This window comes from Podarcis muralis, chromosome 7 (genome assembly GCF_964188315.1).
Source record: "Podarcis muralis chromosome 7, rPodMur119.hap1.1, whole genome shotgun sequence".
NCBI lineage: Eukaryota > Metazoa > Chordata > Lepidosauria > Squamata > Lacertidae > Podarcis > Podarcis muralis.
Window position 1 is genome coordinate 62,808,709 of NC_135661.1, and position 26,076 is coordinate 62,834,784.

At 45.7% G+C, this 26,076-nt stretch overlaps 1 protein-coding gene across 3 annotated transcripts in view; it reads left to right on the top strand.

Annotated features, from left to right (window-relative positions):
• Positions 1-26,076, top strand: part of COL8A2 (collagen type VIII alpha 2 chain) — a 146,514-nt gene that overhangs the window by 97,693 nt on the left and 22,745 nt on the right. For 2 of the 3 annotated variants that reach the window (XM_028738933.2, XM_077931951.1), the window contains one exon: positions 14,003-14,132. Coding sequence is in view for 1 of the 3 variants with exons in the window: in XM_028738932.2 (XP_028594765.2) it covers positions 21,079-21,101 (23 nt within the window). In the remaining 2 variants the exon portion in view is untranslated. Of the gene's footprint in view, positions 1-14,002; positions 14,133-20,953; positions 21,102-26,076 lie in introns of those variants that run through there. The other variant, XM_028738932.2, reaches the window with a different exon arrangement.

The following is a 26,076-nucleotide window of genomic DNA, read 5'->3' on the forward strand; positions in this document are numbered from 1 at the left end:
TCCTTTGACTCTCCCCCTCCCTTCCATGGTTACCATAGCAATCTTTTTTCAACTGCTTCCCTTATTTTCTCTATTTATTTTTTAAAAAAATCCATTTTTACCATAGTTTGGGGGGGGGTTGTACATTACAAGCATTACTCAAATCCTGCCAAAGTTTTTAGTTGTTTACAGTGTTCTCTTAAATACATTATAAATTTTTCTCATTCCTTATTAAAGTTCTTCTCTTCCTGGCTTCTGATTTTCCCGGTCAATTTCACCACTTTGGCATAGTCCATCATCTCTGGTCAGTACTTTGTCTTCTTTCTATCTCTGGGCCATTAGTATTCGTGCTGCTGTTGTTGCACACATAAATAGTCATTTCTGCTCCTCTCTGGACCTAAAATGCCTAGTAAAAAAGCTTCTGTTTTCCCCCAAACATTAAACTTTTTTTTTTGACTCATTGTAAATCATTTCCCAGAATGCTTTTGTATTCTTGCACGGTAAAATGTGCCGCCTTTCTCCTTGCATTTCCAACAAACATTTGAAGCAGTTCTATACATCTTTGCTAATTTTACAGGTGTTAAGTACCACCGATCCATCATTTTCATGTAATTCTCCTTCAATGCACAGCACACTGTAAATTCATTTTGATCAATTCTTTTAGCTGTGAATTGCATCAGAATATTATGGAAGTGTAGTGGATAACTGAACTGCAGTCCACACATTAACCTGAGTTGAGTGAAGATCAGGTCAATGTGTATCAGAGTTCACAAGGCCAGAATTCCTCAAGCATCTCCAGAGATCATCTTGGCCTGTTTTGGCAATGCTGTTTACTGGACCTGTCAAAGACTTTGGGGTTTCAACCAAGGAACCTCATAGCCTTAGGCTGGCCTTTTTTCTTTTTTCTTTCCTTTCTCCTGTTTTAGGAGTTATCCTCATGTTTTTATGTATTTTGTTAAGTTGTCTTGAATACTAGCTATGACAGAAATAACATAAGAAAAGCCCTGCTGATAGTACAGGATCCTTTCTCACAATGGCAAGCTAGAGCAATTGGGGAAATACCTTGATTGTTTTTTTCAGTTTAATAACCTCCTAGAAATGTACATTAGCCTATTGTGGGATTTGATGAAAGCCACGCTGAGAGGGAGTTGTGTCAAAATCTCTTCTGGGTTAAAGAAAATAAGGGAGGCCGTTTGTAAGCAGCTGTTGTTTAGTATTGGGGTCTTAGAGAGGGAACACAAATGAACTGGCAGTGCTAAAATATACCACAAATTAACGGGTAAGAGAAGTGAACTGGCTGTTGTAGATTTTCTTGTAATTCAAAACAACAATAAAAGTTCTAGGCTGTTTGCTAGATCTTTATGCAAGAAACAAGCTAGGAACCAAGTCACACAATTTCAGAGTATCAGTGGGGAGTTAAGTTACAAGTCTGATGACACTTGTCAAGTGTTTGCTGATTTTTATAATAATCTTTATTCAACAGATCGCCCTGAACCTAACAAAACACAGCTCTATCTGGAGCACGCTGGGTTGCCTACTTTAACCAAGACTCATATAAATTTAGTAAAGCTTTAACCAGTTGAATAAATTGGGTTGCAGTAGAGCTGTGTACACACTATACCACTATCAGGGCTTTTTCATTTCTGTTTGTCTTGAAAGAATATACCCTTGGGTTAAGAAATTCCTTTCTTGATCCTCACTTAAAGTATGGGAATTCTGGGTTTAGAAACTAATTCATGATAGTTTTCCTTTACTCCCATTCATAGGCCATCCATAGGTTTGTGATCCATCTAAATATAGTCAGTATAAGGGGTAGGGGGGGGAGTTTATACTCTGTCCGGAACACGTTCTGCAGAGGAAAACCCTTCACCTTCCAACAGTTGGAAGACCTATTGGCATCTGTACAAATGGCTTCAAAAGCTGTATGTGTTAAGTCGTGGGTTGACATAGCAGCCGGCACAGCGATTTCTTCAAGTAGCTCTTTATTCTGGTAAGCTGGAATAGAACTGGCAGTGAACAGCTCAGCCGGCCTGTATTTATAGGCAGCCGGCTGTCACATTGTAACCACAACAGTCCAGAGTTCCCGCCTAAAATAACTGCCGCGGACCTGAGTGAAAACTATCTACAGACCTGAGTGAAAACTATATACAGTATCCCCCTGTTGGCCCAGGGTGAAACTACACTACATAACACCCCTCCCCACCGAGATAAGGCGTTAGTTACAATCGTAATGGTTTCCTTATATACAGCACTACGCGTAATGGTTCAATTAGGCACAAAAGCATATCGGTTACATTTCCCATACTTAGACCAACAGTGATACCTGTCCAACAACATAGTCCTTTAAATGAGTTGGGCGCTTGGAAACTCTGCCAGACCGCCGGGGACTGGTAGCCAAGTCCGGAGGGCCACACAGTTCTCGCTGAGGCTGTGGTGCGACCCTAGGTGGCGTTGGAACCAACTCCCCTGGATCCGCTGCTGTGAGTGGAGCCTCCGCAAGTGGAGTGGTCTGAGTCTGTTCTGAGACGGCTTGGTTCGGCTCCACGCTGGCAGTTTGCGAGGGAGGTGTAGGTGGAGCCTCGCCATCTGTACGTGTCTCTTCTGGAGCCGCAAGCGCAGTTGGGGGCATCTCGGTAGTGTCCAAGTCCCCAACCCTGCGCCTAAGTTGGTCTATGTGCCGTCGCCACAAGCGCCCGTCTTCGAGTGCCACCTGGTACGAGCGAGGTCCAGTGACTCCCACTACTGTGGCTGGCACCCAAGGGATGTCCCCCACATAGTTCCGGGCAAAGACCTGGTTTCCTGGGACAAATGACCGTGGTGCGTTGGCACAGCCTGGGGGTTCAGCCACGGCAAAGTCTGGGTGTAGCCGGTCGAGCGGTGACCTGAGGCGGCGGCCCATAAGCAGTTCCGCAGGACTCCTCCCTGTGGCCGCATGAGGGGTGATGTGTTGCGCGAACAAGTATTCGGCGACCCGCTCATGCCAGTCTCCCCGGTCCAGGCGCGCCAGTGCCTCTTTTGTCGAGCGCACCATTCTTTCCGCTTGCCCGTTGCTGGATGGATGAAAGGGTGCCGTTAGGGCATGGCGGATGCCCAGTCCCAAAAGATACCGCTCAAACGTGCCTGATGTGAACTGCGGGCCGTTGTCAGAGACAAGGACATCAGGACACCCATGCGTTGCAAACAGGCCTCGCAGCACCCGGATGACAGCTTCGGTAGTGGTGGAGGGCATCAGGGCGACCTCCAGCCATTTGGAATAGGCGTCCACCACTACCATAAAGGTCCGGCCGTGAAAGGGGCCAGCCAGATCGATGTGCACCCTCGACCAGGGTGTCTTTGGCGTCTCCCACGTGTATCCCTTAGCTGCCGGTGGTGCAGGCCTCGACTCCTGGCACGCTTGACAGGCGGACACCCAGGCAGTGATGGCATCGTCCATATTAGGCCACCAGACGTAACACCGAGCCAACGCCTTCATTTTGACAATTCCCGGGTGGCCAACGTGCAGAGCCTCCAGGACGCGCTGACGGAGTCCCTGGGGAATCACGACGCGGTCTCCCCACAGCAGACAGCCGCGATGAGCTGAGAGTTCATGTTGTCTGGTTGCGAAGGGCTGGAACTCCGATGCAAAGGGCCCTTGTGGCCACCCCCTCCACACCCAGTTGAGCACCCGGCTGATGGTGCGATCCTGGGCAGATGCGGAGGCCACAGTGGCAGCCGACACAGGCGCTGCCGGAAGATCCTCAATCAGAAGGAGCGATGAAGCTGGAGCCGGGTCTTCCACAAATGCTGGAAGAGGGCAACGGCTGAGGGCGTCGGCATGGCCCATCGATTTCCCCGGGCGGTGGATGAGCCGGTAGTGGTAGGCAGCCAGGAAAACAGTCCATCGCAGCATGCGTGGTGAGAGGACCGGTGGAGTTGGACGATCACCGGCGAGGAGGCCCAGGAGTGGCTTGTGGTCAGTGATGAGGTCAAAAGTCCTGCCATAGAGGTATTCATGAAACCTCTTCACTCCAGCCACAAGTGCCAATGCCTCCTTGTCGAGCTGGCTGTAATTCCGTTCCGTCGGAGATAGTGTCCTGGAAAAGTAGGCGAGCGGTGCTTCTCTTCCATCTGGAAAACGGTGACTAAGGACAGCCCCGATGCCAAAAGGTGAGGCGTCGCAGGCAAGGACCAGTGGCCTGGATTCACTGTACTGTACCAGCACACTGTCCGAAGAAAGGAGAGCCTTGACCGCGTTGAAAGCCGCCGTCTCCCGATGACCCCAGGCCCAAGGCGTCTTAGTGCTAAGGAGTCGGTGAAGAGGCTCAGCCACTGTGGCTTTGTGGGGCAGGAACATGTTATAAAAGTTCAGCAGCCCCAGGAACGCCTGCAACTCCGTTTTGTTCTTTGGAGTGGGGGCCTGCTGGATAGCGCGGATCTTGGATGTGGTTGGATGAAGACCGGAGGCATCGATAAGATAGCCCAGGAACTCTACCTGTGGAACGGCGATCTGGCACTTCTCCCTTTTTACCTTGAGCCCGGCCTCCTGGAACCTGGTCAGCACGGCACGGAGGCGCTCGAACAGCTGCTGGTGTGAGTCTGCAGACACCAAGACGTCATCAAAATATGGTACCACGCCCGGAAGCCCTTGCAGGAGACGCTCCATAAGGCCTTGGAAGATGCCAGGAGCCACACTCACCCCGAACTGCAACCGGCGGCAACGGAATGCCCCCCGGTGGGTGACGATCGTCTGGGCTTCAGCAGTGGCATCATCGACTGGCAGTTGTTGATAGGCTTGGGCAAGGTCCAGCTTAGCGAAGACCTTACCCTCACCCAGGGAATGCAGCAGGTGTTGGACAACAGGAACCGGATAAGCGTGCTGCTGAAGTGCCTTGTTGATCGTGCACTTGTAGTCAGCGCAGATTCTCACCGACCCATCTGGCTTGACAGGCGTGACGATGGGGGTTTCCCACTTTGCGTGGTCAACCGGCTCCAAAACTCCTTGGGCGATCAGTTTGTCCAGTTGTTCGTCCACCTTAGCCTTGAGAGCAAAGGGAACCCGGCGTGGCTTTAGCTTGATGGGGGCGACTTGTGGATCCAGGCTAAAGGAGATGGGCGTACCTGTATATTGGCCCAAGGTGCCGTCAAAAACCTCGGCAAAGTCTTTGACCAGACCCTCAGTCTCTGCGTTAGAGATGCAGTTGATGCCGGTGACTTCCAGGCCGAGGGCATCAAACCAGTCTAGCCCTAGGAGGCTTGGCCGCTGACCTTCGACCACCACCAACCGGAGCAGGCCCGAAAACTCCTTGAAGGCGATCCGGAACCGGCCAACGCCTACCACGGGAACGTCGTTTCCCTGGTAGTCTCTCAGGTGTATGCGGTGAGAGTCGAGTTGCCTTTTGGACACTCTGGGTACCAGTCTTTTGATGGTGCTCCATGACACGATGGACAGGGCAGACCCGGTGTCGATCTCCATGTCACATGGAGCTCCTTCAATGAGCACCGTGACGTTCAGCTTGCGTCTCGTAGGCGAGTCGGTTTGGCCAATCGTGGTTCCAGACGGGCAGCGGCAGTTGGTGAGAGCGAAACAACTTTCCTTGGCAGACTGGAGTGAAGACTTGGACTTGCGAGTCGATGAAGGGGGGGTGTCAGACGGAGCCGATCGGCAGACCTTAGCGATGTGGCCCCTTCTGGAACACCTCCTACAGATGGCGTCTCTGAATCGACACTTGGCACGGGAATGGTTGCCTCCGCAGCCAGCACATTCCGGTTGGCCCTTGGACTTCTGTTGGAACTTCCTGCGCTCCCGCTTTGTCTGGTGCACATCATCGTCTTCACTGGAGGATGCCTCCTCACTGCTGGCCTCTTCATGATGCACCGGAACGGGCTCCCTAGCAAGACGCAGGCTGCTGGACTTGCGGATCTCCTGAGCGGAGCGTTCAGCAGCTTCTGAGGCCACAGCCTCCTCAATGGCTTTCTGTAGCGTGAGGTCTGGCTTGGCTAGGAGACGCCGTTGCAGATGGATGTCCCGGACCCCGCAGACGATTCGATCCATCAGGGCATCGTCTAAGTCTCGGAACTCACAGTGCATTGCAGCCTGTCGCAGGGCGGTGGTGTAGTTGTTGATTGACTCCCCCTCTGCCTGGTTCCTGTGGTAGAACGCATGGCGGGCAGCAATCTTGGACGGCTTTGGTGCGTAGTGGTTGCGGAGCTTCTCTTGGATCGTGTCCCATGGTGATGCCTGGACTGCTTCAGGCGCAACCAACGCTCGGGCCGTCGCAAACACCTCAGGCCCACAGAGGCTGAGGAATAGGCCCCGCTTCCGATCCTGTGATACTGCTGTCAGTTCGTTGGCTTGGAGGTAGCAGTCGAACCGAGCGAGGTAGGAGTCCCATGATTCAGAGGCTGGCGCAAACGGCGGTAGAGGCACAAGTGAAGCCATGATTCCGATGCCGGCGTGAAGGGCGATGGATGGAACACAGTGCTCTAGCCAGAACAGTCAGCTCTGAACTGGTTCTGCCCAGTGATTTCGCTCAGTGATTTCGCTCTGTGATTCAGCTCAGTGATTCAGCTCAGTTCAGAGGCTGGCCGCATCTGGCTGTGCTCTGATGTCCATCTATCCCATCCTCGTCGCCAGTGTTAAGTCGTGGGTTGACATAGCAGCCGGCACAGCGATTTCTTCAAGTAGCTCTTTATTCTGGTAAGCTGGAATAGAACTGGCAGTGAACAGCTCAGCCGGCCTGTATTTATAGGCAGCCGGCTGTCACATTGTAACCACAACAGTCCAGAGTTCCCGCCTAAAATAACTGCCGCGGACCTGAGTGAAAACTATCTACAGACCTGAGTGAAAACTATATACAGTATCCCCCTGTTGGCCCAGGGTGAAACTACACTACATAACAGTATGGGTCTTCACCATTACTTACCGTATTTTTTCCATGTATTAGACGCTCCCATTGATAAGACGCACCTTGTTTTGGGGGACTAAAATTTAAGAAAATGGAGGGAGATGGCACAGCTTGTAAAAACTGTGTCATGGTTTCTATAGCAAAATGGTTCTGTTCACTTTTATTTTAATAGAGGTATGTTATCCTAATACCCATTATTTTTTATTTACATATCATCTCACTGACTCTCTCCAAGGTTGTTAACAACTTTGCAAATATGCTGTTGTAATTGATCTTATAAGTTTGGCATTTACAAATGAATTATTTCCAAAGTGTGTAATGGGGACACTCGATTCACTTGTGTATCTGCCCACCATGTGATCTTTAGAATGGTTTGATTGTTCTATATTGGTTTGTTTATTCTAATATAGTTTTTAATATATGTGAATATATTGTTTATTTTAGTACAGTGGAACCTTGGTTCTCGAACTCAATCCATTCCCGGAGTCCTGAAACCATTTGAAAACCAAGGCGTGGTTTCCAATTGGCTGCAGGAGCTTCCTGCACTCAAGCAGCAGCTGCGTCGGACATTCGGCTTCTGAAAAACGTTTGCAAACCAGAACACTTACTACCTGGTTTGCAGCGTTCGGGGGCTGATTTGTTTGACAGCTAAGACTTTTGAGAACCAAGGTACCACTGTATTGTCTGCAATATTATTTTAACATAAACTGACCTATGGGCAGCCCACAAGCAGGGCCTGAACACTACAGGTGCTGTATTCTGAAGCCACTCTGTTCTCCCATCCCATCAGAATTCCTTCCTTTCTCTTTATTTCCTTCTTATTTTTCCTGGCTTTCAAAAGTTTTTCCCTCCTCTTTGTATGTAGTTTCGGAGCAATTGCAAGGGACACTTTTTTATTTGATGAAAAAGAATGTTTGGTTTTAAAAAAAAAATGTTTCCTGGATGTATGGCTTCAGGAAAAGAAGTTTTTCCACATCGGTCTGAGAACAAATTGGTAGGCTTGTCTCATGTGTGTGTGTGTATATATAAAACACTAAACCCATAAAAGAATTGCTTTCATTTGCTTTCCAGAGCAGTAGCTGTATTGATTTGTTGTACCTTTTTTTTAATTCTTTGTATATTCTTTTGAAAGTTACCTGTGAAAGGCTTTACGGGCACAAGTAGTGCCCATGGTTGCTGGGTTGGCATCCCTGTGCGGGGTATGCAATATCAAACCTTGCAGCTGCCAAATCTTCTGCATTGTCCAGGCCTGGTATACCATACTTTAAAAATAAATAAATGCAAGTGCCATGCAGCTCTTGTATCTACAAACTCATCACCTGGGCCATCCTAGAGTGAGGCAGCTGGTAGGTGGGGGGTGGCAGTGACAACATACATGACTTAAGTCCAAGCTATCTGGAAGACTGTATTTCCTCACACAAACCTACCTCGGATTTGAGATTTGGGGGAGAGGCCCTACTCTCAGTCCTGCCATCCTCACAGGTATGCTTGCGAGGGGGATGTGGGAGTGGGCCTTTTTGGTGGCTGCTCCCAGACCTTGGAATTCCCTCCCTAAAGAAGCTAGAATGGCTCTCTTGTTATTCTTCCACCGGCAGGTGGAGACTTCTTTGTTCAAACAGGCTTTGGGGAATTGATTGCTTTTAATTAAAGGGCTGGTGCCGTGCTGTATTAATTGTAATTATTGATACGCTTTAAACAGATTTCGTGCATATATAGCTTTAATGTTATCCATGTTCAATTGTATTTTCATAACTGATTTTTCTATGTTTTTCATGTTTCTTGTTTTTATCTGTAAGCTGCCTTGAGTCCCGTCAGAGAGAAAGGCAGGGAATGATGATGATGGCACATATTGGAAAACAGAGCTGTATGTTCCATGTAGCCTAGCTTGTAGCTCCCTAAGCTAGCTTGCTGCCCTCACATGGAGAGGAGGATACTGTCCTATTGCCAGTATTGAAGTAAGATTCAGCTGCCATGTGGCCAAAATTGGGACGAGGAAATCAGTCTTGCCCATTGCCTCGTCTACGGCCATACTACCCTGAATGAGCAATCTTGCCCTTTGCCTCAGGCAGCAAAGTCTCTTGAACCAACCCCGCTTGTCAGATTCCTGCTCCACCTCTTGTATCTTATGAATTAGGCTCATGCCATAATATGGCTGCTTGAGCCCTTGAAACTTCACAACTGGCTGGGGTGTGGTCTGTGTGTGTTGATTGGTTTTAGTTTTCAGAACTGAATGGTGCTTGGTTTTATACCCGTGTTTGCAATGAATGGTGCTTTTTCTTATTACTTTCAAAAGACCTTGCCTTTTGTGATGCTAAGAAAATAATAATGTTTTGTAGCATGACACAGCTCTATGAGGCAAAAGTGCCCGTAGGGAAAGGGAAAGGAGAGCTGGAAACAGTGGAGAAAGTGAGTGATTTGGGGGGGGGGGTGCAGTAACAAAGAATCTCTACAGGAAAAAAATGTCTTCATAACAGGAAACGTCTCATAAAATACCTGCGGTTTGGCATGTATTGTTTGGCTGGCCAAAATATGCACCTGGCAGCTTTACCCTCCTATTAATGCTTCAGTCTGTCTGGTATTTCAATGGATCTCAAAATTACAGTGGTTGGGGGAGGTGGCAGCAAACAGGAAGAAAGGTTTGTAGGTCTCTGAAAGCAAAAAAAAAGAAAAAAATCCTGAAGAGGGAGGAGAAAAATAATAAGCCTAATGGTAATGATGTTTACAAGATGGAATGGTGAAGGTATTTTGATCTAGGAAATGGCCTTTTGCAAGTTTCACCGAGGGGAGTGGCAACAACCTGGTGTGTGTGTGTGTGTGTGTGTGTGTGTGTGTGTGTATTTGAGTATGAAAAGTAGCTTGTTTACATGAACTTTTTGACACCAGGTTCGTGTACTTGCCAAGATTCCCGTTCTGAGCAAAAGCCTGCCAGTTTAGCATGGAGCTCATTTCTCTGTTGGTTTGAAATTGGATTTATTGACTCCACATTTGCTTTGCCCCAGTTTCATCCAAAGTGCTACAAAACATTTGGCCCCGCATTGTGTTTCCCCCCCAAACAATTATATAAAAAAACTCCTTTGCCAGAACTCATCTGTCTAGATCAAAGCAGTGTACAGTGTACAGTGACCTCAGCTCCTCACCAAGCTAAGTGGTTTTAAATATATTTATCTACGTAAACAAACCACAAACAAGCCTAAAGTGGTGTAAAGTTCATAAGAGATAAAAGAGAAAACAATTGTTCGTTAAAAACACCAAACGTCATCAAGAGCAAGAAATATTTCTTAAAGTGGCAATCCAAAGAAGATTTACTAAAACTGCTTAGAGATTATTGGGACTCACTTCCCAATAAACAAAGATTGTGTTGTAAGATGAGAAACCAACTGCAGGCATTTTTTAAAAAGTAGCCCCCCCCCCAACTTTAAATTAAAATGGTTTGCTGCAGTAATAAAGCAAAGCAGTCTGAAAATGTCTTGTGATGATGAACAGCCTCAGTGGGAGCCACAACCAAGAGTGCCATTCTCCTCTCCAAGAAACTCAGTACTAAGTGATGATAACTGAAGAGAGCAGTCACTAATCTTACGGTGGAGTAGCACCATTTGTGTGCATTGGCACCTCTTCATGGAAGCTACTGAACACTTCAGCTTGTATGAAATTAACACTGAAAAGCCTGCATAAGGAACCACCTTATGAAATTACAAGTTCACACAAGTGAAACCTCCACATAACTGCTAGCTGGAGGCTCTGAACACTAATGAGGTGGTTGCACAGGGCCTCCAGTTAGCAACTGTAAGAATCATAAAACGACATCAAAAGTTTCATAGCAGAACACCCACTATCAAAGCAAGCATCCAAGGCAGCAGCTTCACTACGCTGACCATCAAGACAGCTGAGGAATATCTTTCTGCCCTGCAAAGAGTTTCTACTCTGCAATTATGTCCATAAAAGGAAATGGCAGTGGTGAGCTTTGTGCTCCTCATGCCCTGATCTGCCGCCTGAGGTGACTGCCTCACCTCAGTTCATGCGCAGGCCGGTACTGATGTAAAGTATGTAGCTTGAAGATCAGCTTAATAGTGCCTACTGAAAGTTGGCAAACAAGAACATCTCAGAAGCAGCTTCAGAAAAGCCTCAGGCAAGTTTCCAGGGAAATAGAAACCATAACTACATACTATAGATGTTGGTTGATTTTTTACAACTTGGACTGCCTTCACTTCCCAAAAGCATTCTGGGAATTGTAGTTGGGGGAAGCTTGATCTGCTAAAGACAATAACCCCCCTTTTCACAACAACAGTTCCCATGTTTCCCTGGGCAGAGGGAAAGGTTGCTTAACTGATTAAGTTTGTAATTGGGAGAGTATGAGTGAATATGTGAATGTGTCAATTTTAGTTTTGCTTTTTCTCGGTTTCTCATTTTTCCAATCTTAAATTCAGTTCTCAACATTTCCAAAGCAGTCTATTTTTTTTTTTTAATGTCCTCATGAAAATTCACCAGCATTTTAGTGCAAATTTATCCTAATATACACATTTTCCCTGATATAATGAATTTTCTATGTTATTTTCAGTAAGCTACTCACTTTTGCTGACTTTCCCCTTAAAATGTGCGTTTTTGTGCATGTAATTTCACTGGAGAACTCCACTGCAATTCAGAGAAGGATGGTTCTGTTTTAGTCAGTGTATTGTTTTGCAAAGTTCAAATTAGGTAGTTCGCTTTCGAATGGAAACTGAATTGAGTTGCTTGCCCCATCTGACCCAGAGCTTTGCTCCAGTTCAAGAAGCGTGACACTGAAGCTGTGCTCCAGTTGTTCCACACATGTTGTCAGCACATTAGTACCTCAGATGAGCTGGCCTTTGGGCTGGCTTAATTGTGCAATCATTGAAAACCTACAGCAAGCAGCTGCTGTGCCTTTTATGCCTCAGTGCTGGTCTGCTGTTTTAGGCCTCCAAAATGGAGTACACTTATTCTAAGCTGATGATAATTATTGCAATGCATCATCCCTGTAAAATAAGCTTCCCAAACGTCCAAAGAGATCTTGCATTTAGCAGCGGACAGCAGCCAGAGAGGAGCGGTGAATGTTGGAGGGGGAGATTATATTCCCTCCAAGGAGGGAGTGGAAAGAAGGCCCCCCTCTTGTCAGAATTAATGAAGATTGATGTCCACCTCTACAGCTCCTTGAAGGAAATGCAGCCATTTCCTTCTGCACACTCCAGGTCTTTCACAGAGCGTGCAGTTAAGGATAGTCAGGAATGGAGCATCAAGTATGACCTGTTCCAGATAATGATTTAGGCCAAATGCATTGCTGAAAGGTGAGAGCTGCTGCCTCTGCTGTGACTGCAGTCAGGCTTGGAGCAGATAAGTTGTTTATGCCCTGGACTGGCTGCTTATAGTCATTCCGTGAAACTATATTGGTCTAAAAGCAGATAGGGCCCCCACTCTTGCTGAAGCTAAGCAGGTCAGGATCTGGTAATATACCTTGGGTTCTGTGATGGAAGAAAGGTACAATCTAAATGTATGAAAAGAAAGAAAAACAAAAAGCCCATAGTCCACTGGTGCAAAAGATGTTTCTAACGCAAAAGGGCCAAGATTCAGTTCTTGATATATCATCCGTTGAAGGGTAGCATTGGTGAGGAAGGCCCAAGACCCTGGAGAAGCAATGCCATTGTGGTTTATATTTTATTGCAAATTGTATTGCTTTAATATTTTGATGTTTGCTGCCCCCTGGGCTCTTTTGGGAGGAAGTATGGGATGCAAATTTAATAAATAATGAATCAAGCATTTCTCCTCAGCTGGGGTGTTTACTCATAGTTGAATTGTAGAATTGGAAGGGACCCCGAGGGCCATCTAGTCCAACCCACTGCAATGCAAGAATCCTTCCCACAGCCGTCCCTGTTTGGGCTTGAACCACCAAGCTTTTTGGTTAACAGCCAGAGGCACTGACCCATTGTGCCACTCAGGACTCCCTCCCAAGATCTGGTAGCTGCAGTGGTGCATCAGAGCAGGACTTGGCAGCCGACAGAGAAGCCCAATGCCCCACTCAGCAGAATGAGCAGGAGGGGCCCCAGATGTACCAGGACTATACGTTACCATTTAAAGGGAAGAGGCATAAGATCTTTAAGTCAAGTGTCTGGAAAACTGCAGCAGTGGGTAACTCTGCCATTGAGAACAGAAACCTCCAACCGTTTCCTAAGTATTAACTCCCACTTAGGAAACATCTACCAAGCGTCCTAGGCTATTAACTGGTAAATTGACCTAAGAACAGGCAGATCATTTAGCAGACATAACAGTATGTTTAGGTATCTGTCATCATTACAAGCATGAATGGAAAGAGAATCCTCCTGAAAGCTGTGCAGAACAATATTTTGGGCGCATGTGGCATCTGCGTGCAGCAGAATTCATAATGTGTGAAGCAGCCTTCATTAATCCCGGGTCTCTCCCTTTTCTTCCACTACTTCATGTGAATGGCCTCAGAGCATCAAAGTTCCAAACAGAGGAGAAACAGAGCATAAAGGAGACATAAGCCCTAATTGTTGCAAGCTGCTCTGGAAGTCCTTGCACTGAAGAGCAAAATACCAAATAATTGCAATGACTAAGTAAAATACCAAAATACTAAGTAAAATTAGGCTCTCATTCTTCCATGTAAATAGACTGGTCTGATTCTGTTCTAATATTTGGTGTTCATGGGCTCATTTGGTTCTTTTTAAAAATAATGCCACTTGTGCACACGTGTGGGAATGCCAATTTAGGAAGAAAACTATTTCCCTGTGCTGCTTTTCCAGAACTCGCTCTGTCTTCTGAATTTCACTGGAATCCAAAGTCTTGCTCGGGGAAAGCTCCATGAATAAACAATCCCAGTGTTTCCTTATGTTTCTAGAAATGGAATTCCTTTTAAAAAAGGAATTCCATTACTTTCTGAGTAAACACACGACAGCCTCTCCCTGTTGGGTAACAGCTCACACAGATATAAAAAATCGCCTGCGATTCATGTTTTGTGAACACTACTGAGGCAGCTCTTTCTCTTGTAGCCAACCATGGTGTATCTTGGGATGTCAATAGAACAAGGCCCAACAGCATCTCTCGCCTCTGAGAACATCTCACAGAACTCTAAAGCTCAGTTTTGCAACATGATGATCTCTTTTGGTTCCTTCTAGGAGTATGACTCTATGATCTCGGTCTCCTGGCTTTTAGCAGATCTTCAAAAGGAGCAAAGATATGCTGTGAAACTGGACTTCAGGTTTCTGCAAAACATTTGCACTTGGTCTTGCCGCGCCAAGACTCCAGGTAAGCCTGCTCAACTAGCTTGCTTTTTATTAAGAAGGAGCTATAGTTCAGGGGTGGAGAACATATTTCGCAAACAAAAGGTCCTAAGATCAGTCCCCAAAGTAGTAAAAACTGGGCTAGAAGGCCTGCTTCAACTGTTTTACTCTTCATGGGAGAGACTAGAACAAGAGGGGAGCTGCATACACAGCATACCTTAAAGCACGTGACTTTGCCCAAAGAATCATGGGAATTGAAGTATTTTAAGAGTGCTGTGAAGTAACTTTGTGGGGGTAAACTACAGTTCCCAGGATTCTTTGGGGGGTAGCCATGTACAGTGTCTTCACAGCCTAGAAACGTGTGGCCATATAGTTGTTGTTGGACATCAGCCCAATTCACAGTAGTCAAGGATGATGGAAATTGTAGTTCAACAGCTTCCAGAGGACTACAGGTTCCCCACCCTTGGACCATAGCTTGGTGGTAGAGCCACATGCCTTGCACATAAAAGTTACCAAATTTAACCCCTGGCATCTCCAGTTAAAAAGCTATTAGAGAGTAGCTCTGAGGAAGTCCCTCATCCGAGATCATGGTGAGCTATTGCCAATCAGAGTTTGCTGAACTAGATAGATTAATGGTCTGAATTGGTGTAAAACAACTTATTTTGACTGTATAAATATACAGTGCCATGTTCCAAATCTTCTTTCTATCATGTTTTTAAAAGCTCAAGACTTCATCACATTCTAGCATTGTAAATGGAGTGAAACCAAGGCAGGGAACACAGATAACAGGGACAAACCTATGTGTATCAGTGCCAGCTCAGTTCAGTGTTTGCCATCACATTGTGTGGGACAATGAGCCGCAATTGGATATGTGACTAGCAAAGGACATAACCTATTTCATCCCCAAAACTGGATGCACCTGGGAGATTGTCCCTACCACCCTACTGATGATCCTGATAGGAACAAAGGCCCATCTCGACCAGCATCCTGTTCTCATGTTGGCCAAGCAGCTGCCTCTGAGAAGTTTGCAAGCGGGACATGCATGTAAGAGCACTCTTTGCACTTGTGTTTCTCAGCAGCGGGTATTCAGAGGCGTACCACCTCAAATTCAGGAGATAGCACAGAATAGGTATGGCTAATGTCCTGTTTACACTGCTTCCCAAACCAGTAGTGGGATTGCAGACTAAACAGATGTGTGGACACAATCTAGGATAAATGAGGCTTGGATAAGGAAGTTTAAAAACATAATGAAAAACCCTGCTGGATCTATTATCTGTTGTCAGCAATATTTGGAAGATCCCAGGCTCTCTGCAGTAGCTGAAGGGGGAGGTGGGCAGAGCACTTAGTCATCGGAAGAGACTGGGAATCTGTTGAAAAAGAAAAGGGAAGCTAGTAGCTATGCCAGGATCCGCTGTCTTGAGACACCTGGAGCACCTTGAAACAGCAATGCACCACAGCTTCCCTTACCCTGCACCTTTCTCAGTTGGCACGTGGTCACCAGTCAGTTGGCCAGGAGGTATGTGGCATTGAGACACAAAAGGTTCCCCACTCCTGGCCCCTCTAGCCCAACACCTCCTTTCCACAGTGGCCAACCAGATGCTTGCCTCACTTTGCTTTGCCCCCAGCAACTCATGTCCAGAGTCCGGCTGCCTCTGAACCTGAACAATCGTCTACTGTAATACTTGCAGATATTAGGGAGCGTGCTCAGGAGGAGGCCATTTTTCACAGGCTCATGGGGCTTTTAATAAACTGTCAGAACTTTGCTGCAGCTGTGTATGAAAGTTGTCCCAGATATGCTTGGTCCTGGAAGAGTACTGAAGTGCTTACCTCATGCACTGATACTCATGCACTACACCCAGAGGACTCTGCTGCATTCCAAACAATTAACTCACTAAGCCTTGTGGAACACCATCAAAGACAGAACATGGAGTGTGATGGATTGTTGCTTAGTGACCTGAGACATCATGGGCGGAAAGGTGTCTATTCATGCAGCATCCGACAGGTTATTTGGAGCAAGCATGGATGGTGTGTTATTTTCATTGTGGTTGTGGTATGATAAGGAAGAAGCACAGAGAAGGGCCATAGCTCAGTGGGAGAACATCTGCCTTGCGTGATGCAGGAGGTCCCAGGTTCAATCCCCAACGTCTGCAGGGTGGACTGGGAGGGGCCCCTATCTGAAATCCTTGAGAGTTGCTCTCAATCATTGTAAACAGTACCCAGCTAGATGGACCAATGCTCTCTGTCTCAGCATAAGGCAGCTTCCTAGGCTCACTCTGCACATTGCTTCCAATTCTCCCCCGCCCCTTTTTGTGAATCAATTGCTTCTGGTTATGAAACTACTGTAGACACAAGATCGAACCATTGGTCATATCAAGCCTGGTTTTCACTGTAATTTCATATATTCTGTAAGATATCTGTGCATTGCACCATCATAATTGCAGCAGCATCCATGTGAAGTAGGTAGTAGGCAGGGAAGGGCCATCCTGACGTACTGCTTCTCAGGGAATATGTGGTGGGGAATGTTCAGGGCGGCAGGAGAAGATATATTGTTTATTAATATCCTTCCTAACTTGCTTTACTTAGCAGAGTGCATTCCCCTTTACACAGCGGAAAACTAGTTGCAAACCCATGTGAGTTTCTTAAGACAATTCAATCTGTCTTGTCCAGATTGAAATGTGTTCTAATATTTTCCTAGTAAGACCCCTTGAATCCCTCCTAAAAGAAAAAAAGACACTACAGTCTTATTCATAAGCAATAAAAAGAAAGTTTATTCATGATCAGGCAGAACACAGTGTGATCCCTGAAGGCAGGCTTTAGTCTTAAAGATACAAACCTTATACTAACAGGTTTATCCCATAAGGGAGATGACCTGGGGGACTGCTTGGCTGGCAGCCAGCAGTTCAATCCAGGACAAAAAGAAAATGGAAAAAAGAGAGAGTGGCAGCATGCCTTGTCCTTTTACCAGGTCTGGAAAGGTCACGCCCACCCACTAGTCACATGCAAGGAAGGATGCTCCAGGCCAGGAGGAACAGGAAGTCCGACTGGCTGGACCAAACATTCCCTTGCATGTCCGCTCTAGCAAAACAAGGAGTGTTGTACTTGACTGCTCCCAGTGGATTACATCCCGCATATGTATATCATCTTACAGATTTTTTTCTGGCTTAATACTAATTCCTTTTCTCTAGGGTTAAAGGACCTCTGGGAAGTATATTAAGATCAGGGATCTCTAAAAAAGAGATTCTTAGCACCTTGCCAAGTTACAACTCCCAGGACTATTGGATGGAAGACACAGCAGTTGCACTGGTATGAAGCCATTAGCAACTTGTAGCATAGATAGGGGACATATGCTGCCCCCCCCCCAAAAAAATATTATTGACCTACTGCTGCAGTACTGTTTTACCATTCAGACACCAGTTCCTGGCTTCCTTTATAATAGAGTCAGAGAACTGTGGAGCTGGAAGGGACCATAAGGCTTATCTAGTCCAACCCCCTGCAGTGCAGGAATCTCTTGCCCAACATGGGTCTCAGACTCATGACCCTGAGCTTAAGAGTATTATGCTCTACCAACTGAGCCTGCTCTTGACTTCTCTCTGTTGCACACTTGAGCCAGTGCTTCTTGTCTCCTCCTCATGTGTCAGTTTCACTGTGGGAAATCTTTATATGTGGAAAACAGGTCCAGGGCTTGTAAGCTTGGCTACTATAAGAACAGAATGCTGGACTAGATGGTTCTTTGGGCTGATCCAGCAGGGGCTTCTCTTGTGTTCTTACGCCAGAGATCCCACCATGCAGAGGATTGCAACAGGATTGAAAACTACATGGTAGATTTGTCAGTGGGTCTCCCCATGTTTTTATTTTCATTTCAAAACAGCTGTAGGTGGGACTCCAAATTTGATTGGAGAATCATATTTATAAGTATGGGTGAAAATTTAGAAATAATTGCAGCTTGATTCACCTTGCTATAAGGGGCTTGATTTGAGGCATCAGGAAAGCCTCCCCCCGCCCCACCACTTTCCTTTCAGAGTCTTTATAAAAGATCTACTATTCAATCAGCCTCTGACCTGTTTGTTGAGATTGGAAATGTGGCGGCAATGGGATGCCATATTGCCGAACAGCAAAAGCAGTATAACCCTGGAATGAATTTTGACAGCTTGAGGTACAGCCAGTTTCCATAGTGGAAAAGTGTTTGCATTAAGCCCACTATGGCTTCTGGTTGGCATCCTCTTTTGCCTTTTCCCCTCCATCTGCTCCGAGAGACAAATTATTTGGAACATATATAGTCGTATTGCTTCAAGTCAGTATTATTCCCTGAATACAGCATACAGAGGTTGGGTATCACTTTCCCAATCCCAGGTTCATCTTCCTGCTCAGCTATGTGAAAAAGTGGATTACCTTTCATCTTAAAATGGCCTCACAAGACTGTCACAAGAATAAAACTAAGAACGGCATTTTCTGCCTTAAAAAGTGATGTAGAAATGAGTAGGAATCTTAACACAGAGCAGAGTTATCACAGGAGAAAGCAGCAATATCCATCAATTAGAAGTTATATAAATGTGCCTATTTCCTTTCCGTTGTATCATGATCCATCTTTGTCTACACCCAAAGCTGATAACAGAAAGAGAAATAATGTCAAGAACTCTTATATGATCTCAACTTAAGATGAGTATCCTTTTGTATCTTGGAACCAAATGTCACTTTAGATGCATGGCTGACAAAGGCCTTCAACTTCTTCTCTTATAATTTCTCATTAAAGCAGACATGGCATTATTGCACTCAGGGTCCGTCCGTCCCCCACTCCGCATCATTGGCTGTTTGCTGGTGGGCTACTGGGAACAGACTGTGTGCAATGTTATGTCACGCAGAGATAGAATTTGTTGGTCAGCAGTGGCCATGCCTTGAAAGTAATGTGCCCTTTCAGCTTATGCCAAGTCTTAAAAAGATTGGAACAAAGTAACAGTAACAATAGGGGCTGTTTAATATCATAATGACAAACCAGCCCCTTAAGGAACCAGTTGCTTTTACACCAGGGGCCTCATGCTCACCCATATCTCTTCATCACTGTAGTCAAAACGCAAGGCATGGGTGTTCCAAGACACAGGACTACCCTTTTAATCAATGAGGTGGAATATGTGCCCCCTCAGTTGTTGTTGGACTCTGTTGTTGGACCCAATTGGTCCTGGATAGTATGGGCAATGACTAGGGTTAATAGACATTGGAGTCCAACAACACTGCAACAGCCACATGTTCCCCATCTCTGCTTTTAAGGCTCCGTTCTTCAAGAAAGGGACACATTCTGGGAGGGGTGGACTGATCTAAGAAGGATAAAAGGCCTCCGTTGAGCTCCAGACTTCATTGGAGCAATCTGTCTGCTTGGAGCTATCCAAGGTCCTGCAACTCTAGCTTGGCCCCAACCTCCCTGCCTCCCTGACCAAAATATTGCCAGGCATTCCTTGCAGCCCATGACCACCATTTGTGGTCTGGACAGGTCACCATAACCACTCACCAACATTGCAAGCAAGTCCAGGTGTGCATGAAAGCACACCCCATCCTTGCCTCTGCTCCTACTGCTTCCTTTGCTGTTTCTCCTTGGGCAGAGAAATCACAATATGAGAAGGAAGAATTGCTAACACCAACAGTGACAGATGAAGATGGCGCCTACTCTTGACTTCTCTGTTACACACTTGGGCCAGTGCTTCTTGTCTCCTCCTCATGTGTCAGTTTCACTGTGGGAAATCTTTATATGTGGAAAACAGGTCCAGGGCTTGTAAGCTTGGCTACTATAAGAACAGAATGCTGGACTAGGTGGTTCTTTGGGCTGATCCAGCAGGGGCTTCTCTTGTGTTCTTACGCCAGAGATCCCACCATGCAGAGGATTGCAACAGGATTGAAAACTGCATGGTAGATTTGTCAGTGGGTCTCCCCATGTTTTTATTTTCATTTCAAAACAGCTGTAGGTGGGAATCCAAATTTGATTGGAGAATCAGCACTGCCTGGAGGTGTGTTCACTCTTTTACTGTTTGCCATGTCAGGTGGTGTTAGCCCCACGCCAAGAGAAAATAGGCACAGTCTACATACCTATCCCTTTTCCCTAGTGGGTTCAAATCCAGAATCCTTGTTCTGCTTTAAAACCGTCAAGATCTGACCGTAGCTCTCCCATGTAACATGTAATTTGGCGCTGATTGAGCTCTGGTTGCTACCAGCACAAGGCAGCTTGTGGATTCTCAGTGCCTTGCCAACCAGTAAGCAATGGCCACTCAGATTTCTGCAGCCATTGCTGACACCCATTTGATCATATTTTCAGAGCTATAAGGGCTAGAAGTGTGCTCCCCTTAAAAAAATAGAAGAGGAAGACGGCTGATTTCTATGTCCATTGCCACATGTGGTGGCTTTTTCTGTACATCCATAGAACTTCAGCATAATCACAGCAGCCCTATATCTATCTATCTATCTATCTATCATCTATCTATCTATCTATCTATCTATCTATCTATCTATCTATCTATCTATCATCTATCATCTGTCTATCTGTCTGTCATCTGTGGCTTTAAAGAAATATGCATTGTAGAGGTGTGCAAACTGAATATCCAGAGATTAGAAATCCCATTCAGGAGTTCCCAGTGATGATTCCTTTCTCTAGTCAGATGCATCATTACTGCTGGTGAAGCCAGCCAGCCTTGTGGTGCAGCCACACACGAAGACCTAATTCCAGCGTCAGAAGAGAAATCATTTATCTGCCACAGAGTTTACAAGGCGAAGCTAAAGCTGAAGTGTGTGGTTAATGCCACACTTGCCTGTGCACAGAGAACCCCTTCAAAGTAATAAATTGACCACTTTGTCTCGGGATGGAGCTTGTTGATGTTTAGAGGGAATATGTAAGTGGGTGTATACGTCACAGCTTGGCAAAAGACAATCAAAGTATTCAGGCTGTGCGCAGGAGCCTTAGGAAGGAAAGTGGGAGAGTCTGGACTTGGAGAATGAAGCATTTCAAGACAGGCAGGTGAGTTAAAAGACATGCTTCGGGATGGTTTGGGATTTATGTTTGCTGTTTTCCACAATAAAAGGAAAAGGGAGAAGGGACCTTCGTCTTCTGCCCGTATGTGTTTCTCAGAAAAGGAGGGAGGGTGAACTGCAGATATATTTTGACTTTCCTTGTTCGTTGAGAGCATTCAAGGGAGTTGCTGTTACCACCAGGCTGGGCTAGAGCTCTCTAAATGCCCAGTTTGCAAGGAGAGGGAGAAACAAGAGCATGCAAGTCTCAGAATCCAATTCTCACTCTGCTTGGAGCCCCTTTCTAGGTGTGTCTTTAAGGAATTGCATAACCTCTACCATGTTTATTAATAGTAGTAAGCCAGTTGATGCATAAGTCAAAACTGAGCAGTATTGTCTCATGATGAAGGATGATGATGGAGGTGAAACTGGGGTGGAATCTTTTGGGTCAGTATGTGCAGAGGAAAACTTGCAGGGCTGTTAATTTCACAAAGGCCTCCTTCACTGGGCCAAAGAGACATGATGGGGGCAGCCATGTTGGTGCAATCACCAAGTCTGCCCCATACAAGCACAAAAGGGAGGCATTAGCAAATTTGCATTACTCCAAAAATATCTTGGAGGAAGAAATCCTAAGGAGAAAGGAATCCAATGGATACCCAGTAGGCATTGAAGACTGACTGTTGGAGAGGGGATAAAAAACTGGGGAAGGGAATAAAGGAATGGAATATCATGGAAAAGGGTGTGGCTGGCTGGCATCCTGAACAGGAACACTTCATGCTGCAACATTTTGTTGCAAGTCCCACTTGTTCATGTATAAAGCTGGGCATGGTTGGGGTGGGTGCTTTTAACAGCAGAAATTGTGTGTGGATGAGGGAAGCTGAATTTGCCCCAGGCCTGACACCCACACTCTCTTCCCACAACTCGCAGCCCATCCTGATACAAGGAGAGAGCCAGGCCAAGGGGCAAATGCCTGGGATGACGCTAAGAAGGAAAAGTCATTTCTACCTTTATCCGCATCCTCTTTTTTAATGTTGCAAACACTCCTTTTAAAATATGTGACTGGAGAAGACTTAATGATTGAACAATATCGTGTTTAATTTGCCCTGCCAGGCTTTCTAATGATGGACCAGAATGCAGATAACAACCATTGTGAATCATGCTGTTTGCTTACTTGGTATGAATCGCTACTTCTATTTCCTCAAAGGAGGTGTCTAAACATTGAATGGGGGTAAAAACCAGAGCTGATTGTTTAGTAATTCCTAAGCAGCAAAGAAAAGGAAAAGGGCTTCCTTTCTATAGCAACTGATGTTTGCTTTGCCACAACAGCTATAGGGTGAAACAAAAAATGTGAAAGGTGGCCCTGGAAAAGGTAATTCACCTGGACTTGCCCATGCTAAGACTATAAAGCCAATCTTGTAAACTATATACTGTGTGTAGTTCACACAGCTCAGGCAGAGGACATGCAGAGGACCAATGTAACCAATGTAGCTCTCATCCCTGGCTATGCTGACTGGGGCGGATGAGAACTGTGGGCCAATGGTAGGGGAAGAGCTGTAGCTCAGTTGCAGAGCACCCGCCTTTTATGCACAAGGTCCCAAGTTCAATTCCCAGCCTCCCCATATAGGACTGGGTCTGAAACTCTAGAGAGTGGCTACCAGTCAATGCAGACAGTGCTGAGCTAGATGGACCAAGGTCTAACTCAGAAGAAGGCAGCTTCCTTGTGTTCCTATGAACACAGAAAATGATCTGCAATATGGATCAGATGTCCTAAATTACCAACACGTACTCGGTTTTCTACACAAGCTATGAGGGCGTACCATATGTTTTTCCCCTCCATTTTATCTCCTGTCCCCATTTTCTTTGTGATTTGTAGTTTCCCGCATGGAATTGACAAAATGTTCTCTAAATATATACACAAACACAACACTGAAAAAGCAAACTGGGACAGATCTTCCCTTGGTTTAGCAGAATTTGTGACTTCCTCCTCCAGCATTGACTTTTTGTTGTTATGTGGTTGCAATGCTTGTTATATCACCATCAGAAACAACTTAGACAGCCCAAGTCCCATGGCCCAGTTGAGTTACCTCCCTGGGACTCATTTTGTGCCTCCCCGTTACTTATCCCTTCCGTGGGGGATCTGCTTTGTATTTTTTTCCCCTTGAAGGCCCAATTTTATGCTGCTTTTACAACTCCTTGGGACAAGGGGGTCTGTGTTACAAGCTAGTAAATTCACATTGGCTGGAATCCTCTACCCTCCTAAATCTCCAGTTACAGGATCATTGTCTTGGGGATGGAGACCTGCCCAGGGAGCCAAGAACTTTGACCCTTGGTTAATTTTCCTCACTCTTTATTTCTGCAACTTTCCTTGCTCTCACAGGTTCACATTTCAGCAGATTGTTTTATTAATTCTATTATTGTACAGCCTAGAGAGCTATTGCATTTCTGTGTTTAAATTTTATTGTATGCTTTCTTATGGAACAGGGAATGAGAGCGAGGGAAGGGGAGGCTTACAATTTCAGTAGGAATTTTAATTAGTAAGCATAACCCAGTTAGAATCCAGCAGAAGAAAAACAAAACAAAACAGCTTTCCATACACAACATAGAACCCCAAAGTAATTTAAATTTCTCTTCCAACAGGCAAAATGTAAATTTGTTTCTTTGCTTGCCTTGTGTACTGCCTTGTTGTATGAGTTATCGGAGATTTTGTTTCACCTTGCAAACAGCAAAGTTGTCTGATCTGGAAATATAACCATGAAACGTCTGATTTGGAGATGGCTAGGAGTTCTCCAAGCTGAAAACAAAAAACCATAAGGAATGAAAGCTGGGGTGGTGGTTGAAGTTGCCCATCAACAGCTGTTAGCACATGGACAGCAGACAGGACACAGGTCACCTGTCAGTCTTCCCCAGTGTGGCGAGATGTATTTCTATTGAAATTATAGTAATTATTTATACATTTAAATCTGTAAATACAAATTAGCCTGTGCACATTCTATCCTTTTTTATCTTATTTTTTGGTGACACTTTCCTCTTTTTTTGTCATTGCATAAGTGGCAACCCTACACTTCATGTTTTCCTTTCTATGTGTTATCAATATCCTCTGATCTGGAAGCCTTGCCCCTTAATGTAGAAGATGCTAGCCCTGATTTGTTGAAGGATCTTCTATTTTAAGAGGCACTCCTCCCTTATTATTACAGGGCAGTTCCTGGTGTCCCTTGGTTCAAATTAAGCTTTAGAGCCTTATTTTTAAAGGCTGGCTTGACATAATGGATTCTGTCATGATGATGTGCAGCCTTTTGTAAATAATTAATAATACAGTTCTGTAACTTGTGTGACCAGGCCATGTGTGAAATTTCCACACCTTTGAGCAAGGGGGAAGGATGGCATCTACTCATGCAACTCTAACCCAAGATTCTAGTCCTAGTGAGTGTAGAGCATGGGTAGGCAACCTAAGGCCTGTGGGCCAGATGCGGCCCAATCGCCTCCTCAATCCGGCTCACAGACGTTCCGGGAATCAGCGTGTTTTTACATGAGTAGAATATGTGCTTTTATTTAAAATGCATCTCTGGGTTATTTGTGGGGCATAGGAATTCGTTCATATTTCCCCCCCCCCCCAAAAAAAAAATATAATCCGGCCCACCACATGGTCTGAGGGACGGTGGACCAGCCCACAGCTGAAAAAGGTGTAGAGCATAAGACGAGCTTCAGGCCAATGGCCCATCTAGTTCAGTATCCTGTTGTCACAGTGACCAACCAGATGCCTGAGGGAATCCTGCAAGCTGGACATTAGCACAACAGCACCTCTGCCCACCTGCAATTACCAGCAACTGGTATTCAGAGCTTTTCATAAATCTTCTCTATTTAATCAAGAAATAAAATCTGATTGTACATAAGCGTGTGAGTTTGTGTGTGCATGTGTGTGACAGGCAAAGAGACCCCATTAGCTAAGAAATGAGGCAGAAATTACAGGTGATGCTATTCACCCTCCAGTATGGGCACTTGGTTCTGCCCCCAACCCCATGAGACTAAAAGCAGTTGTGAGGGGAGGGCAATTTCAGGGTAGAAGACCAGCAGAAATGAAAGGTTTAAGACCTGCCCCGCCTTCCGCATCATGCCATCCCACATTGGAGATTGGAACCTGGGCAAATGCCCTTGGTTAAAAATATTTTTGTGTTGGGTGTGTGTGAGACTGTAATGAGCATCAAGCGTAGTTTCAGCGCAGTTTTCTAGTACTTTGCACTCTAGAAATCTGTCGTTCGTTGGTCATGCACTTCTGTGACCAATTTTAGTTTCACTGTTGGCAGATGCAGTCCTTTTCGCTTTAGCACAGTTATTCAAGATGGTCTATGGTGAGTGCATCTTGTGCCAGGTTTACAGCACAGATTCTCCCCTCTCCCCCCCCCCTCGCCCCCGTTCATGGTTTAAAGCCCACACTCATGGCCCTGTCTGCAGAGGAAGTTTTGGCCTAGGCAAGCGATGGATTTCTTTTTCACGCCCAATTTGAGCTGATTTATTTTAGTCTGGGATGTGATGGGAGGTTGCCAGGGTTCAAGGCCAGCCCCCAAAGAGCTTGTCTTCCCCATCCCATCTTTTTATAAACTTCTACGGAGCTGAGTGTCGATGTCCTGGAGACGGAGTGTTATGCCAGATTCCCAACTGATGAGTGGCCAGGATACATTTGCTTTGGTGCATTTTGCTAGCACAGCTTCCTTCGTCTTCACAGATGGAAAGGCATAGCCCACAAAGGAAGCAGCCTGCCTAGTGGAGGCATGGTAACCCTGGCGAACGGAAACCAGCATGTAAAGAACGTATCTGGACCCAGGACTTACTTAATGCATCATATTTAGTGAACTGTGTTTAACAACTTAGATATAGACTGCTTTTCAAGGGGGGGGGAATTCCCATAACAATTTGCAAACTATAAATAACAAAAATTAAAAACTAGATACAGCTAGAAGGAAAGGTGAAGCATCACAAAAGTGATGCCA